The sequence below is a fragment of the Ornithodoros turicata genome, chromosome 2 (genome assembly GCF_037126465.1).
Source record: "Ornithodoros turicata isolate Travis chromosome 2, ASM3712646v1, whole genome shotgun sequence".
Classification (NCBI taxonomy): Eukaryota; Metazoa; Arthropoda; class Arachnida; order Ixodida; family Argasidae; genus Ornithodoros; species Ornithodoros turicata.
The window spans coordinates 145,352,113-145,367,652 of NC_088202.1; the positions used below are offsets into that span (position 1 = coordinate 145,352,113).

The 15,540-nt window shown below is 46.3% G+C and overlaps 1 protein-coding gene and 1 long non-coding RNA gene across 3 annotated transcripts in view; both read right to left on the bottom strand.

Moving 5' to 3' along the window:
• Nucleotides 1-566: 566 nt before the first annotated feature.
• LOC135386299 (uncharacterized) overlaps nucleotides 567-15,540 on the bottom strand; it is a 32,227-nt gene continuing 17,253 nt past the window's right edge. The window contains exons 2-3 of one of the 2 annotated variants that reach the window (XM_064616127.1): nucleotides 4,044-9,631; nucleotides 567-734 (exon numbers count right to left, since the gene is read on the bottom strand). In XM_064616127.1, coding sequence (XP_064472197.1) covers nucleotides 588-734; nucleotides 4,044-9,631 — 5,735 coding nt within the window. In that variant the 3' untranslated portion in view covers nucleotides 567-587. Of the gene's footprint in view, nucleotides 9,632-15,540 lie in introns of both variants that reach the window. The other variant, XM_064616125.1, reaches the window with a different exon arrangement.
• Nucleotides 11,750-13,118, bottom strand: LOC135384210 (uncharacterized). Its single transcript, XR_010420289.1, has 3 exons — nucleotides 12,690-13,118; nucleotides 12,327-12,359; nucleotides 11,750-12,020 (listed from the first exon to the last, which is right to left on the bottom strand). It is a non-coding gene; the product is annotated as an uncharacterized LOC135384210 (long non-coding RNA).

Below are 15,540 nucleotides of genomic sequence, written 5' to 3' on the forward strand. Positions count from 1 at the left end.
CACGGGGACCGTTTGTGGGTCGGAGACGAATGGTCCGCGGTGGGATTCCGGTCCTCTGCGGGCCGGAGAAGACGCACATTTTGATGACGTAGGCTGTGGCGTTTTCACCATCCGCGGACTTATCCCGGGGATGCGTCCCTCGTGCGAACCCACCCTAAATGGCCGCTGGTAGAGAGTTTTATCATTTACGCAACAGTGTTCCTTCAGCAAGGCGACCATGTACACAACGTCTTCTCTGTCCACTATGCGCTATGTCAGGTCAGAGGAATCTCATAAACGTCTCCGACCTATCAGATGACCAAAGGGGTTCTAGTGTTTTGTCGTGTAAAACCGCTTGGCACTCTTGTTGTCGACGGACGTTGGATATACAAGCCAATCTTCAATATACATGCTAATGAATATGAGCATAAACAGTATGTGAACAAAAAAGAATGTAAAAAGCGGAGCAAAGAGTGAAGTTCCATCGATTCTTTCTTTTTTTTTTTCTTTACCTGTTATCTCGTGCGTGTTTACCCAACTCCTGAAGGTTCCACCATCGAGAGTCACCAACAAGTCAACTTAGCAGATATCGAACAAGGCTTTATTGCTTAGGAGGCTGACCTCCGTACAGAGTTTGAGTTACACACTTGACGAAACTTTGTCCTCGCTCGTGCGGACTTTTCCTTGAAGGAAGGACTTTTCCTTGACGCCTTGAAGGTACGACCTTCCATTCGGCGTGATGCCCGATGGGTATCCTGTAAGCGTTATTTAGATGCTAAGAGCTCCATCTGCATTAATTTTAAATTCCCGACAGCGGTGCATACACGCATCAACGTCTTCAAATCTCTCACGAACGCATGCAAACGGAGCAGCTTCATCATCTTAGTATTGCCAAGCGTCTCCATCTCAGTGTCACTGAGCACGGCCCACAAAAGCTTGTCAGGTTTGTATGCTTCACAGGAATAAGGAGTAATAGCATGGGCGCTCAAATAAGGAATTAAGTATAAAATAGCGTCCCAGCTTTCACAGTTCGTGAGTTCCTCAAGAGCATCTTCTTCATCAGTTAAAACCCTTGAATGAGGTTGCATCAACTTTAGCATTGAGGCCTGGATATTGCATGATATTTTTTTCCAACTAGGCCAACTATAAGGCATAACATTAGTACAGGCATGTGGCAGTAGCAGTTTTACGACATCGTGGTGCCCGTGCCGAACAGCCAAGTAAAACGGCGTATCCAACGATATGTCACTTCTGCTAACCATGAACCGAATTAGAACACGTTTGGCAATATCCACACGTCCTTCCTTAGCACATTCATGCAGCAATGTACGCTTCATGCTATCCACGGCTTCAAGATTGGAGTAAGGGAGAAGAAGCAGGAAAACGTTCAACGACTTAGCCCTGAAGAGAGGCGTCTCACCACGGTCGCCCTTTTTGGAATCGATTTTTACACGATCCTGTACATCTGCACGTTCTGAAGTTTTATGACTTTCCTCGGGGTGATAAACCAATAGGCAAAACTCACAGAGGATCACGTTTAAGAGATGATGCAATTCCATTTCGATACACTCGCACAACACAGACTCGTCGAGGCGATTTTCTGTCCTAATATTTGTATGCACTGTCAGAATCTGATCGACCCACTTGATGCCGTCGTCCTTGTAACGCTCACAGAGTATATCTAAGCGACGCCATACACAGGTTCTGTCGGCGTACATCAACGGCGTCATGCCTAACAAGTCTTCACCGGGCAGCTTATCAGTCAATGGAAGCTCCTTCAAGATCTCTGGGCTGGCATACAATGCTGCCACATGAAGCGGTGTTCTTCCATGCTCGTCAAGCATGTTCATACTTTCTTCATTGATATCCACAGAGTCGCCATTAATGATGGCTGTATGAATCGAGCAACATGCAGCTCCAGAACTATCAAAGAATGTCAAGACTTGCGAGAACTTGTCCACGATGCGCTTCCTCTCTACATCAGCTTCATCGCCTGTAGAACTCAATTTTGAGTACGTGTCTCTGAGGCGCCCCAAGATAGTAGCCGCGCTGTGCACAAAGGTACGGAATTTGCTGAGGACACCGTCGCAGTCACCCAGCTTAAAGGCTTCCGGAATACTTTCCCAGAATTTCAGATCGAGGACGTTCTGCTCTTCATCGTATTTCGAGTGTTTTGCGATCAAGTCGCCCAGGATTTCAAAGCTGTCTAACATCGCGTCCTCGAGACGACAGACAGGAAGGTCTTCTTGAGTTTTGGTCTGCTGGTAGCTGCATTGATCAGACTCTACCTCGGTGAGACTCTCGGATTCGACTTTATCTGTACCAACAAAGCGTACGCTGAATCGAGTCCTGGACTTCGAATACGTTGTTGCTGTAATCAACATGAAGGGCTCAAGTTGTTTGTAGATGGCTTTCTCTAGGTAACGCAGGATGTCGAAGTATTGCTCGTAATTGCGTTGCTCTTCCATTCCTTGGGAAACCTTCTTGCTGGCAACGCCTTTTGAGGTCTGTTCCTCAACAAACGTGGGTGTGCTGCTGGGTGTCGGGCACGTGGCCCTGAAGTCCTTCAGGGCTGCAACGCTCATGGAGATGATTTCTTCAAGACAACCGAGATGTACAATACAGCGTCCATAGGCAGCGCCCGAGTACATGTCTCGAACAATTATGGTAGTGGTGGGACTCCTTTTTGTGCTTACCTTGCGGGAGAGCAGCCGTGCCGTAAAGTACGCTTCAAATGTCTCGCTTACAAACACAGCGTGCCCATTGATTTCTCCATCAATAAAGCCTTGTCTCAAACGATTCTCAGCGACAAGCTTCATTACACGTGTTTGCAGTTCTTTTCGTTCTCCATCAGTCAGCACCTGCTTGCTGAGTTCGTCACCAAACGCAGCCTTGGCAGCCAGGAGCTCGTGGTCATGGTAGAACTGTTTTCCCAACACATCATAGTCGTCTTGACAAGCGGAAAGGAGGACATCATCGTTCCTTTTTTCTTTTTTGTAAATCATGTACATGTGCTCTGCAAGCATATTGAGTGGAATCAAGAAGTCCTTCGATATCTTGTCTTCCATGACGCCCATTGTCATTCGGAACATGCAAGGATTCCCTGAAACGTCTGGTAACGTTAACAATCTCCACAACACATTTGGTTCCGGACATCCTTCAACTAATGGTCGTTTCCTGTAGTTTCTTACAAGTTTTACTTTACCTGCAGTTGCAAGCGGACATAGCTGAAAAGGTACTGCACCTAACGTATCCTGTATAGTAGTCTTGAACACACTGCGGCTGAAGACAAATACCTTCCAGACCTCTGTTCGTGTCAAGAACTTTATGAGACTGAGTGCATTCTTCCGACTGCCTGCTTCAACTTCGTCAAACGCGTCAAAGACTGCAGTTACCTTGAAAGGACCTCCGGTTTTGATGCTTCGTTGGAATAACATGAACTCGACTCCGTCATCTTTCATACCACATAGTTCTGCAAGTCGCCTAATTTGCCCAGGTTCATCACCTATTTCTAGCGATCTTAAGAACCGGTTCATTTTCGAAAGGTCCACGTACAGCACCAAGTGTCTCTCTCCTGCCTGCTTAATGTTGTTGCATAGTCGAAGTGCAAGCAAACTTTTTCCCATCCCTGGATGCCCACAGATGACTACAACTTTCTCTTGGTTCACGAGATCCATCTCATTACAGGTTTCTTTTCGTGTCATTGGAAGATGACTCGAGGGGCCATTGGTCTCAACCAAGCGGAAACCTCCGGATGCAGTGTCATACTGTAACAGGTGCACGACTTTACCTTTATATTCCTTTTTTTCCACAATAGCCTTATATTCGTCAATGCTTTCAACGTGCACAAAAGACTCAAACTGTTGCACCCGAGTAAAAGAACAGATTTGTTGGCTAGGACTCATTCTCTCTCGAAATCTGAATATTTCATCTCCCCAGAATACAAAGGCTTCGTCTGGGCCGGGCCGAAGTTTTAAAACTTCAACTGCAACACATCTTTCACACTCACGCTCAACATAATGCTCACTGACGTGTTGGTCAAGTTGGGGAACAGGCTGTCCTACCTCAATCGTCTTGAGCTGGCATGACATTAAGCACGTAACTTCATCAGGTATTCCATCTTCTCTCGTTAAATCTAGCAGGTCTTCGAGCGATAGCAGTTTCGGAGAACCTTGAAAGCATATTCGTGACGTTCGGAGAATACTACGTTTTGTGTCTTCTGTGACCATGTCCAAATGGGCGTCTGAAACATTCATGACCTTGTGAGCGTTTGCGAGGAATGGATGTTTTTCTAGTCTTTGGACCAGGTTCTTGACATTGTCTTCTTGCGCGAGTACTATAACCTTTGTGCCAGCCGCTTCATTTAGCTCAATGAAGAGTTCGAGCATGTTCTGGAACTGGGCACCTGCGTCCTGATCACAAGTTAGCAGCACCCACATGCAACAGTTTGAAAACAGAACATCCTGGAGTCTGGGGTTCCACTGCGAAGATCTGAGAAACAGGTGCGTCTGCTCTGTAGACTTAATAGCCTTGTAAGCCATTATTTCTAGCACTGTCAAGTTCGGAGCCGTAAGGATTAGAACTGGAGCATCTGGTAGGTCACGGTAGCCGAGATCTCTCTTTAACTTCACCTGACGGTCTTCCGTTTCGTCGGCGTGTTTAAGACGTCGGTTCTCGACCTCGATTCTCGCTTGATCCCGAGTAGGGAACCTGTTTTTCGTGTAAGCGATCATATCTGGGATGACCACGTTCTTAAAGAAATCGAAGAGTTCTGGTGCTTGCTTCTCCAAAATGTTTTCACCCCCCGGGCTACCATACTGGGCGAGGAGATCAGGAACATAGGCAATTAGTTCTTCCTTTTCGTGCTCTCTCGGAACGTCTCTAAGGAGCGAGTCCATTTTATCTGGGTTCTTCCTGATGTTATATAGTATTGTGTCATAGAGCAGTGCCCTTTCCCTGTCTGTTTGCAAGTATGGCTTTCCACCGTTTCTGTAAACGAAATGGAGGGCCAAATGACAGATCTCGTGGGCGAGAGTTCCAAGAACTTCGGGTTTTTCCCTCTTAGCCGCGACGCAAATAGTTTCTTTTTCCAAATGAGCGAAACCACGTTTGGGGTTTTCCAGGGCCCCCTCGACTGTGTCAATGCTCTCCTTATCGTAATCCAGGGTTACTTGCACACGTTGTGATGTCCCTGATACGCTTAGCGTAGCCTTGAGCAAATCATTAGAGTTTAAGGCGTGATAGAAGTCATCTGTCCTCCTCTCATTCTCCGCGGTCCCTGGACGGCTTTCCGTGTGCCTTCTTAGTGCATCATGTGTGTTGGCGTCGTAAAAACGGCGCCTAAAGACTTCGGCGCTTGCGATTTCGTGGGCGCAATCTAAAGTTTCTTCATCTTTCATGCGGCACCCATGGTCCTGTAGAAGGAAATAGATGGCCAATCTCTGTGTCTTAACCGCACGGTGTAGCACCGTCTCGCCACTTGACGGATGCAGCCAGAGCTTGAGATGGGGGGCGTCATTGAGACACTTTTTGACACCATCAACGTTCCTTTCATCTGTAGCCTTGTGGATATTGGTTCGGTGATATCTCCATTTATCCGAAGACTCTTCGTCATCTGCAGATTTCGTTTGAGACCTCTTACGTTTTCGATCCTTCCGGAGGCTCGGAGTTTCTCTCCATTCATCCGAATACTCTTCATCATCCGTAGAGTTAGTTTCGGACCTCTCATGCTTTAGACCCCTCCGAACGTTCGGACTTTTCTTGCTTTTTTGGCAGCCGGGGTTTGGACAAAACCACATGTGAATAAATCGCATATCTTGTTGCTCGTCACATGTTGGAGTTCCGTTCGACTCAGAATCAGGTCGCAAGAGCATCATGACAGCCCAGCACTCACATATAGCTCCACGGTGCGCACGTTTGACCTCATCGGTATTACCTACCACGGGATGGGGAACGAGCGTTGTTAGAGCATCATCCCAGTCTCCGTGGTTGTCATCGTTGTGTGGTGCTCGCCGTCTTACTTCATCGAGCGATTTATAAATACGCTCTTTACGAAACTGACGGACTGACACCATACCGGCAGTATGGTCAAAAACCTCTACGATGTCGAAAGATGTAAGCCTCGTTAGTGCTTCCACCGACTTGATGTAGAAAAACAATGCTTTGCCGGAAAAACCGATAGGGGCACGAATACGCTTTTCATGCGGGAGCCAATGCTGCAGATCCTTGATCTCACGCTCGACGATTATGTGTAAGTGCGGCTCAGAGTTGGTCACAAGTGTAGCACTTGGAGTGGCACGTCGAATGGAGACATCTCCGCTCAGTTCCCCATTCCTGCACTGAGAGCAGATTGAATGCAGTCTAGTCCACTCGTGTTGTTGATGTGCATAGCCCAACGGTGTAACACCTAACTTGTCTTTCTCTTCTAGTGATCTCGTTTCAGTACTAGAAAGAACTGAAATGGTGTCTTCGTCAGCATGCAGTGCAGCGATGTGCCATGGATTTCGCTCAAGCTCGTCACAGTCCTGGTTCCCGGCACTGCTTCTTAGATATACAACGTTTCTTGTCATAACGGCAAAATGGAATCCATTTGACTTCATTCCAAAGCTGTCCAGAAACCTTGTAACTGTTTTGAAACTATCTTCTCCATATATCAGGAAAACCAAATGATGCACCTCATCGCTTGCACTAGAGCATATCTTGCTGAAGAGACGTTCTGCTGCCCAAAACTCTGCTATGCTTCCGGGACTGAACACAGGTCTGTCATCGCGTATTCCATCTAGAAGACCGTGCTTTAAGCGATTTTCTCTTACTCTATTTAGAGGATTCATTGGTTTACTTTCATTCTGAAACATTACTTTCTCCTCTTCATTCCAGAGATCTCCACACAATTTCTCATCGAAGACAGCCTTCATTGCGAGGGCTTGGTGACTTCTGCAGAAATTTGTCTTCAAAATGTCGTTATCATCCTCTACGCAAGCTCTACCAATGTCTTCACGTTTCTTTTCTTTCCTGTACTGCAAGTACCTCCACTCTATGGCCAGCTCGTAGATGCCTAGGTACTTTTCGCTCCCAGTGGACTCACGCACCTTTCTAAGCGTGTTAGAATCAATGTCATCAAAAACTTCTTGGTTCTCAAGTGCTGCCACCATGTCAAGATAAAATGGTGTACCTAAAAACGTTTCATCATCCTTTAACAGGATCCATATATCTTTTAACCTCCGTATGCCAGGATTTTCGCGTAAATCAGCATCGGATGTTGTTCTTTCCTTGTACTGCTTAAGGAATTTCTCTCGTTCTTGCACCGTGAAAGGCAGAAGTTCGTAATGTTCTGTTGACAGTGCTTCTCGTAGTTCATCCTTGAGCACCGACCGGCTGAAGACGAACACCTTGGAGACATCTTCGCGAACCAGAACGTGTACAACGCGTAAGATCTTTTTACGATCATCTTCGCACATTTCATCCACAGCATCCAAGATAAGCGCAAACTTGAAAGGTTGGCCTTCTCTGATGCTCTTCGTGAAGAGAGCAAACTCAAATCCAGTTTTTTTCACTCCGCATACTTCTGCGAAATTCTCTAGGTCACTACAGATATCTCCTGCGTTCAGCACCTTGAGCTTTTTACTGACTTTCGGGAGGTCCACGTGGAGCACCCATTTTCTGTTTTCTTTTTCTTTTATCATTTTGGATATTCTAGACGCCAGCCTAGTCTTACCCATTCCTGGGGCACCGGTGACAATAATGATCTTCTCATTTGTTTCTATCAAATGTGTCTCTTCGTACAAGCTCCCCCTCTGACACGTTCTTCCCACATAATATCCCTCGGCGTCTTCCCGCAATTGCGGACCTACATCAGGTTCATTCAACTGGCACAAAGCCATAAATGTGTCTTCATCCATGGCACTGAGAAGAATGTTGAGATCCGGCTCATCCCATTCGGACAGCTTTTCGGGTTTCCCCTGGAAGTTGATCGAGGAACGGTTCAAAACGTTCCTTTTACAGTCCTCCGCAACGTTTTCGAAACAAGCTTTAGGTACGACGTTGGCAGCAAGTTGTTCATGAGGCTTCATAGTGATACTGAAAAAGCGCTGTTTTCTTAATGCTGCCGCTACGTGATCAGCCTGCTCGTTCGCAGTGAGGAGGATCACTCTTGTTCCTCGCACTTCACTACAAGCGCTTAAAATGCGCGCAATTTGATTGCAGATATCTTCTGGTACAGCATTACTTGGGTTGCTGAGGAGGACGACGTCGCACCTGTTATACGTCAACACTTTTTCCACCTCATGGTTCCACTTTTGTGCTTCAAGAAAAAGGTACGGCAGTTTCGTGGCCTTTACGAGGTTGTGAACCATTACTTCCAGAAGGGTCAGGTTTGGTCTGGCAAATACGAGGATTGGGACGTCCACCAACTCTTCTGGGCTAGGGACCTCCGTAAAGGTGACCCCAAGGTCATCGGTCTGAGTAGCTTGGCCTAGGCTTTCATTTTTATTTCTTGTTTCGTTGCCATCCATTTCACTGCGAAATTTGATGAGGTAATTCTCCATGTCCGGAACGACAACCTCCTTGAAATATTGCAACAAGCTCGGTGCTTGCTCCTCCAGAACAGCAATGCCAGCGTGGCTCAGGGTCGCTTCCGTGGCGGAGGAACCGATTCTTTCCTGCTGCGGATCTTCGTCGACTTCCATGCGGCTGTCGTATTCAAGATGCCGATATTTTGCGAGAATATCTGGAACCTGCACTATTAGCTCCTGTTCTTGCTCCTGTGGGACGACTCTGAACACCCTAGTTAGGAGATGTTCCATCCCTGTTGTTGTGTTCACTTTGTCGCGCATTTCTTCAAACACCCTCTGATATCTTTCTTGATTACCACTTTCGTCAGACTGATAAGGCTTGCATTGATTTCTATAAACCAATAAAACTGCCAAGTGGCACAGCTCATGTGCCAATGTTCCAAGAACGTCCTCTCGTTTCCTCTTCCCAGCGATGTGGATTGTATATCTCAGAGTATCTGTCAGTCCAAACGTTATTTTTGCGTCAGCACTGTTAAGCTGCCGAGCAGTCATGCACTCAACATCTGAGCTGCCAAGATCAAAAAAGATGCGTACGGCTCCTGACGTAGCTGCTACTTTGAGAACCATTCTTGTGAGCTCATCTTGATCAAGTTCCCTGTACATGTCGCCGACTTCTTCGGAAAAGTGATCGTGATATGGTATGCTGTAGGACCTACTTTTGAGGTAGTCCACATGAGCGTCCTCATTGTGCAGCACGAAACGGGCTAGCTGGTATTGGACTTCGGACATTTGTATTTCCTTGTGCTCGTTTTTGTCGATGTCAAGAAAGCTTTCCTGTTTTTCTGCGTCGTTTTTGAACTTACACCCGCGCGACAAAAGAAGGCAGTAGACATCAAATGCGTTCTGTCTAATTGCTTCGTACATCGCAGAACGTCTGTGGGGTCCGTCAGGGTCAGGCCATATTTGCTCATCATGAGAGGATGCATCATCGAGACACCGTTCCAGTCTTGCGATGCAATGTTCCCTGGATTCTTTGGAGAATCGTCTTTCTCGTATTGCCGCGTGTACCTCTCTTCGAATTTCCAACGAAGCCATGAAGGCGGGTTGTTGTTCAGCGGCCATAGCATGCCAGTCCGAAGGGCCTGTAATTGAACGGGAGGAAATGATAAAAGTTATTCAAGGTACCGTAAAACTGAAGACAGGCAATTTACGTTGGCGGCGTAGCGTAACAGCTGGGAAACACAGCACAACAAGCTATACGCGTGAGGGAGAACACTAAATATATTGTTGCTATCAAATATACATAATTTGCTATCAAACTTTTGGAAAGAGCAGCTCGGGGAGACGTCTGGTGGTGGTGGTGATGGAATATGTTGCCATTGTTGGCTAGAGGTGTGCGCCGAGGGCAGTTTTGTCGGCGGTGGCGTATATCCTGTTTTTGCGGTGGTGGCGGCAGCGACACGCTGATATGTTTCTATCGGCGTGACCCTTTTCCGCTCCAGTCCCTCTTCTGTTGTGTAAGTGTTAAGTGTGAACACAATGCCGTCGTCTTATAGTCTTTCGAGCACTAAGTTTCGAAGCTTTTGAAGGGACTATGAAATTTCCCGAACCCCCACGGTTTTTTTTTTTTCGCCGGAAACTGTTCTTCCCGGCGAGAAACTCATATGCCACAAATTTTTCCGGACGAGATCGCTCCAGTCTGTGAGAAGCGCGCGCTTCAAGTGCCTCTTCCGCGTTCCTCCTCTCCCGCGCACACTCTCCTGTCGATAGTGTAAGTGTACCGACCGCACCTCCGTGCCCCGTTACGTCACCGGTGTTGTGCAATGGCAAGTAATGCTGCGAGCCCGCTGTGGCTGTCGTTTTCCAGTCGCACGTAGAAGGTCTCTGGTCGCGTCTGAGCGTTGAAGTTGAAGCATTACGTTTTCTTGTTTGGAGGCGTTCGGAGAACACGCTATAATGAACAGCTTTTTGTGTGTGAATCGTTTGCTACACTTGAGCTGGCAAGTATGACATGCGAGCTGTACTTTTTCACCGAATGTTTTCGTCCTCTGCTCTGCGGCCGTTCACAACAAGGAGCTCAAACAAATCCGTGTCTTTGAGAGCTTTGCTGACGAGTTACGTGGGCCTCTAGCGATTCACCGCAACATGTATTGGTTGTATCGCCGTCACCAATGGAAAGTGTCTGGTGGTTGGTTGGCGTTGCAATTATATTTACGTCAGTTGCAGTTCTGTTTACGTGTTGGCAATCTGACAATAAAGCAAGTACGTTGTGAAGTGCGACTGTGATATTTGACCTTTGTTGCTCGATTTGTTTGCACGAACTATCGTAAAAGACTGGGTGGTCTAATGTTTTGTTTTACTTTGTTTCAACTCGTGTTTTTCGTCATCATTGCTGTTATTATTCAAAGCAGCTTCGCGCCTTCAGGCGATTATGATTTACTCTGCATTTATTGTTCTACTGATGGCTGTATTTCCTTCCGTCGAAGGACTTGTTGTTTGCCTAAGAATATGTTTCACGCAAGAGTTTATTTATGAGCACATCACGTATTCTGCATTCAATGTTGAGCACGTCGTAAATCTGAACATTTAGCATTGCCAACCACCATGCCTACAGAAACTCAACTGCAGCGTATTGTGTAAGAGTATTCTGCACATCGTATTTATTTCTGATAACTGTTTGTCGTTTAACAAATTTATTGTTCAACCAGGTTTCCAATACTAGTCACATCCATAACCCTAAGACCGAGGGACACACTCTAACGACACCAGTTCGCCTGCTTCATTGCCATCTTATATTATTGTGTTACATAAGCTTGAAGTCACCAGTTGAGGTAACTGGAAAGACGCAAAAACCCCCAGTAGTCTCGTAGCATGCCTATATTTTGCAATTAAAAGAACGACAAGTAATTGGTCCTATTCCAAGTAAACTGGTTGTTGGTCTTCTGCCGGAAATTTGCTTTCTTTGTGAAAGAACTGTTCCATTTGCCACCGGAACAGGGTCCTCAGCTGTGCAGGCTTCTCCGAGGGTGTGGGCACACTTGTATGTGCGTCAAGGACGAGGGCATCAGGCACAAACAGCTGAAATGTCTATATTTAGCTCAAATAGTACAATAGCTAAGACCTAACATCTACATATACACATTATATGCTATACATGCATATTTTTTATTTTTAATAGAACACTAGATATGTTCTATTTTACACTGTCACACAACTCATCTAACAACTGTATTGGCACCAGTGATACCAGCAAATAAGGGCTGAAGTAGCTGCACAGCCATGCAGGATGCCCAGAGCAAGTTGAACTGGTTGAGCACAGCAGTACACCACTGGTATGATAATGGTTGGTAGGGTTATTTTTTGGTAATGTGAAACAAAGCGCAGAGTTGTAGCAGGAACAAAATCTCATGAGGACATAGCGCATCAAAGGTAGGCTCCTTTAATTTAGAGGTGACCTGCATTGCACTTGCTGGAGTTGTTCTGGCATGTTACCCTGGTGAAAGACTTCAGCTGCCATACACATGGGCTGCCCTGGTTTGAGAGAAGAAAATAACACAGTATACAATTCCAGTTCCGGTGAATGCAAATGATGTAACCCAACTGAGCAATGATTATAAGATAAGAAGTGTAAGCAAGAAAACGTCCCCCTCAATATCATATTTGTGCACATGATAAATCAAACTGTAAATCAAATAACAAAAAAGGTAAAAAATACGTGTGAACAATATACAGTGCTCGAATGGTAGGCAAGACACTGCATCAAATAGGAATCCGGAAAGAGGGTGCACAGCATTTGTCTGCTCTGAATAGTGGGTTGCAATGATCATGCTGTCTCACCTAAGGGATTTCAGGCTCCGCTGAGGAAGTCACCTGTAAACACGAAAGCAGATGAGTGAAGAGGAAAGAACGGATACGTACGTATCTTCAACATATTGCATAAATATTCTGTTGAAGTATTGTTTCTAAGATCATGCTAAACGAAGTGTACTTTTATCAACAGTGCACCACCTGGGTTTAGGGACTAGGTTCGGTAACTTCTATTTTGTCTTTTTTTTACTCTCTCTGTGCCGTAAGCGGCGGCAAGGTTCAGAGCCACGCAGATGAGAATTAACCCATTTACGCAGTCCTGAAATCTTTGATAGCATTTGAACCACACGGACTGCGAGACCTTTGTTAGCCCCAATAACGAAAAATACTCACACTTTTGCGCCGTTTAGATGGATGTTCTTTCCCCGCTGTGGACAGGCATTGTGATGGTGCTACACCTTGATTCAGACGACACTGACCTCGTTATCCAGTACGTTGAAGAGATTCAGCGTACCCTTCGTAAATTCAGTCATGCAAATGTCCGCTACAAACATGAGCAGTCGATGGCACCGCATCGTCTTTCCACCCCGGCGGTCCGATTGCTTCATGGCATCAAAAGCTGTCCGTCTCGTCATTGGGAAGCATATGACATTGGATGCCAGGCGAATATTGACGTAAATCAGGGCAGCCAACTATCCAACATCGTCTCGGCATGTCGACGAAAACCACAGGACGCGACTATGCGACAGCGATAGACTGCGACCATCGCGCGGAAGCTGCAGTCATGGACATTTCCACTCCCGATGAACGCATACGCGGATGCTCCTGGCGGGACCACGACACGTCATGATGTGTAGCCAAGCCGGGCGTGGGCAGGCCCCCACAGCTCCCCCTCTTCGCGGCTCTAAAAAAATGTTTGCATGTCATAAACACGTGGTATTACTCCGTCAGGCATCATAGTTGATACCCATTGGCCGAAGGACATTGCGCGCTCCGCTATTGGTTGGCAAAGTTTCAAAAGCGCATTCTTTCGCGGGCTGCCTGTCTGGCGGCCAGTTACGAGAAGAGAAGGGAGGTAAGTGGCAGCGGCGTTTCGCGTCTCGACGATGTCAGTTGACACCACGCTATGATGGCATTGTTCAAAGAGAAGTCCCAGATTTGTTCGTGTGTCAAAGTGACTCAGCGCATGTTGTGATGTTTCCCAACACAAGTATCTTACGTACGAACAGTCTCTCAAGTTCAGAACTGGAATGCAGTGGTGAGCTCACGCCTGAGGAACACTTGTGAGCGCCGTCGCATTTTCAAATGCAGTCACAACGGAGACACGATTCGGTGTCCGTGCGACAAGCATTGCCCGCTTCGTTGAAACCTTCGCACTGCAACCATCGAAAGGAGATGCTAACCGTGAAATTGCGTGCACTCCTGTGAGCGTCGCTTACTTCTGGGAGTATGTGTGTGTGTGTGTTTTCGTGTTCGAACTTGGTCAACGAACGCAACGATTTGGACTCTGTAGGCACGGTGAATATTTGTGTCAGATTATTGAATCAGTACGATGTTTCAAATAAATGTGTATTTTGTCAAAAATTTGCCTAGTTGTTCTGGAATACGGAATAACAAGCGTCGGGCATGAAAACCAGTAAAAGTAAAAGCCGATGATAGCCAGTACCGGGCCGAAAGGCGAGCCAAACTGAGAGACTCCTGATTGGCCGAAAGGTAGGCATCATAGTTCATTTTCATTGGTTGCATGTCCAGTGTTGCCTGAATTATCTCAAACTATGGGCTCTATGGGGAGCTGTGGGAGCCTGGCGTGGGCCCGTCAATCTGCTCGCTGTGTCTTCGCTCGGCAGCTCGCCACGGTGCGGCGCCAGCTGTCCTCCCTTCGCCGCTTCGTCTAAATTCGCTCCCGAGAATACTCCTCACATGATGAAGGTAAAATTTTGGTTCTAGACACGGAAAAAGGTTTTCTTTCTGATGAAAATGCGAGAAAAAATCATTTCATAGTCCGTTTAAGTACAAATTATTGACAGCATGCTCTGAATGGACGACTGCCGGAAAAAGCAGAGTTATATTTCGGATTTACGCAATACAAAGAACGCATACGGGCTCTTGCCACAATTGGAAGGTTTGGACTGAACTGGACTGCATCGGAATGAACAACTTAGAATAGATGGAAGGGGTACATGCTGCTTGTCGTTCTTCAGTTGCGAGCAACAGCAATGATATAACGACTTTACTAACCGCAACCCCATTGGATACCTCGCAGCTGAGACTGAAGCTTGCGTTTTTGGAATTGAAAGTTGCGAGATTGACTGAATTCAATGAAGCTACCAAAGCTGTCGTGATTGAAGACGTGTTGGAGAGCGAATGTAAGTCTTGCGACCGATACTGAAAGAACAGGTACTCTGAACCATAGGTGGGGAGTAACGCGTTACAAAGTAGTGCGTTACCAGTAACGCGTTACATTCGAGTAGTGAAATATGGTAACGCTTTACATTTCGGAGAAAAGTAATGAGTAACGTAACGTCATTACATTTTTACTAACTAACGCGTAACGGCGTTATGCGTTATTGTTTGTTTGGGAACATTGGTTCATCGTCTAAACTTGAAAGCTTTAGCGAGGACCGTGCCTGCAGAATCAGGGAAAATCCCCGATTTTTTCTATTCATCTTCAACAATGACAAGAAGGTCACATCGGCACCCACGAAGAACGCAAAAGAAAGGCCTACCCTGGTTGAGATGTCGCCTTTGTTTACCACCTCTGGTTTTCACTCCCCCGGTATTTTTCGGACGAATGGGGCAAAAGCGACAGAAACATAGCCTCTACCCTCTGAATAAGTAACAAAGTACCAAGGGATTGGCTGTTTGGATTTATACTGTGTGAGATAAAAGGTCACCGTCTCTATCAACCTTGACAAGGAGCATTCATTGGTCATTAGGCGTCCCCTCAGCCAAACGGGCGAAGCTCAGAGATGAAAATTTTGAACATCAACTACTTCTGTGTTGCAATAAATCGTACATGTAAGTTGCGTTCATGCGTGACCCTTGTTTGTGCCCAACATTGCTTGTATTGGTCTGCGGAATGCACTTATGCAGCTCAACAAACATGGTACATATTATAAGGACAACTGGTGAAGTAACGCAAAAGTAACGGCGTTAGTAACGCGTTACATACTACCGCAACAGTAACGAATAACGTAACGCGTTACTTTTTGAAAAAGATAGTGAGTAACGGTAGTGCACTACA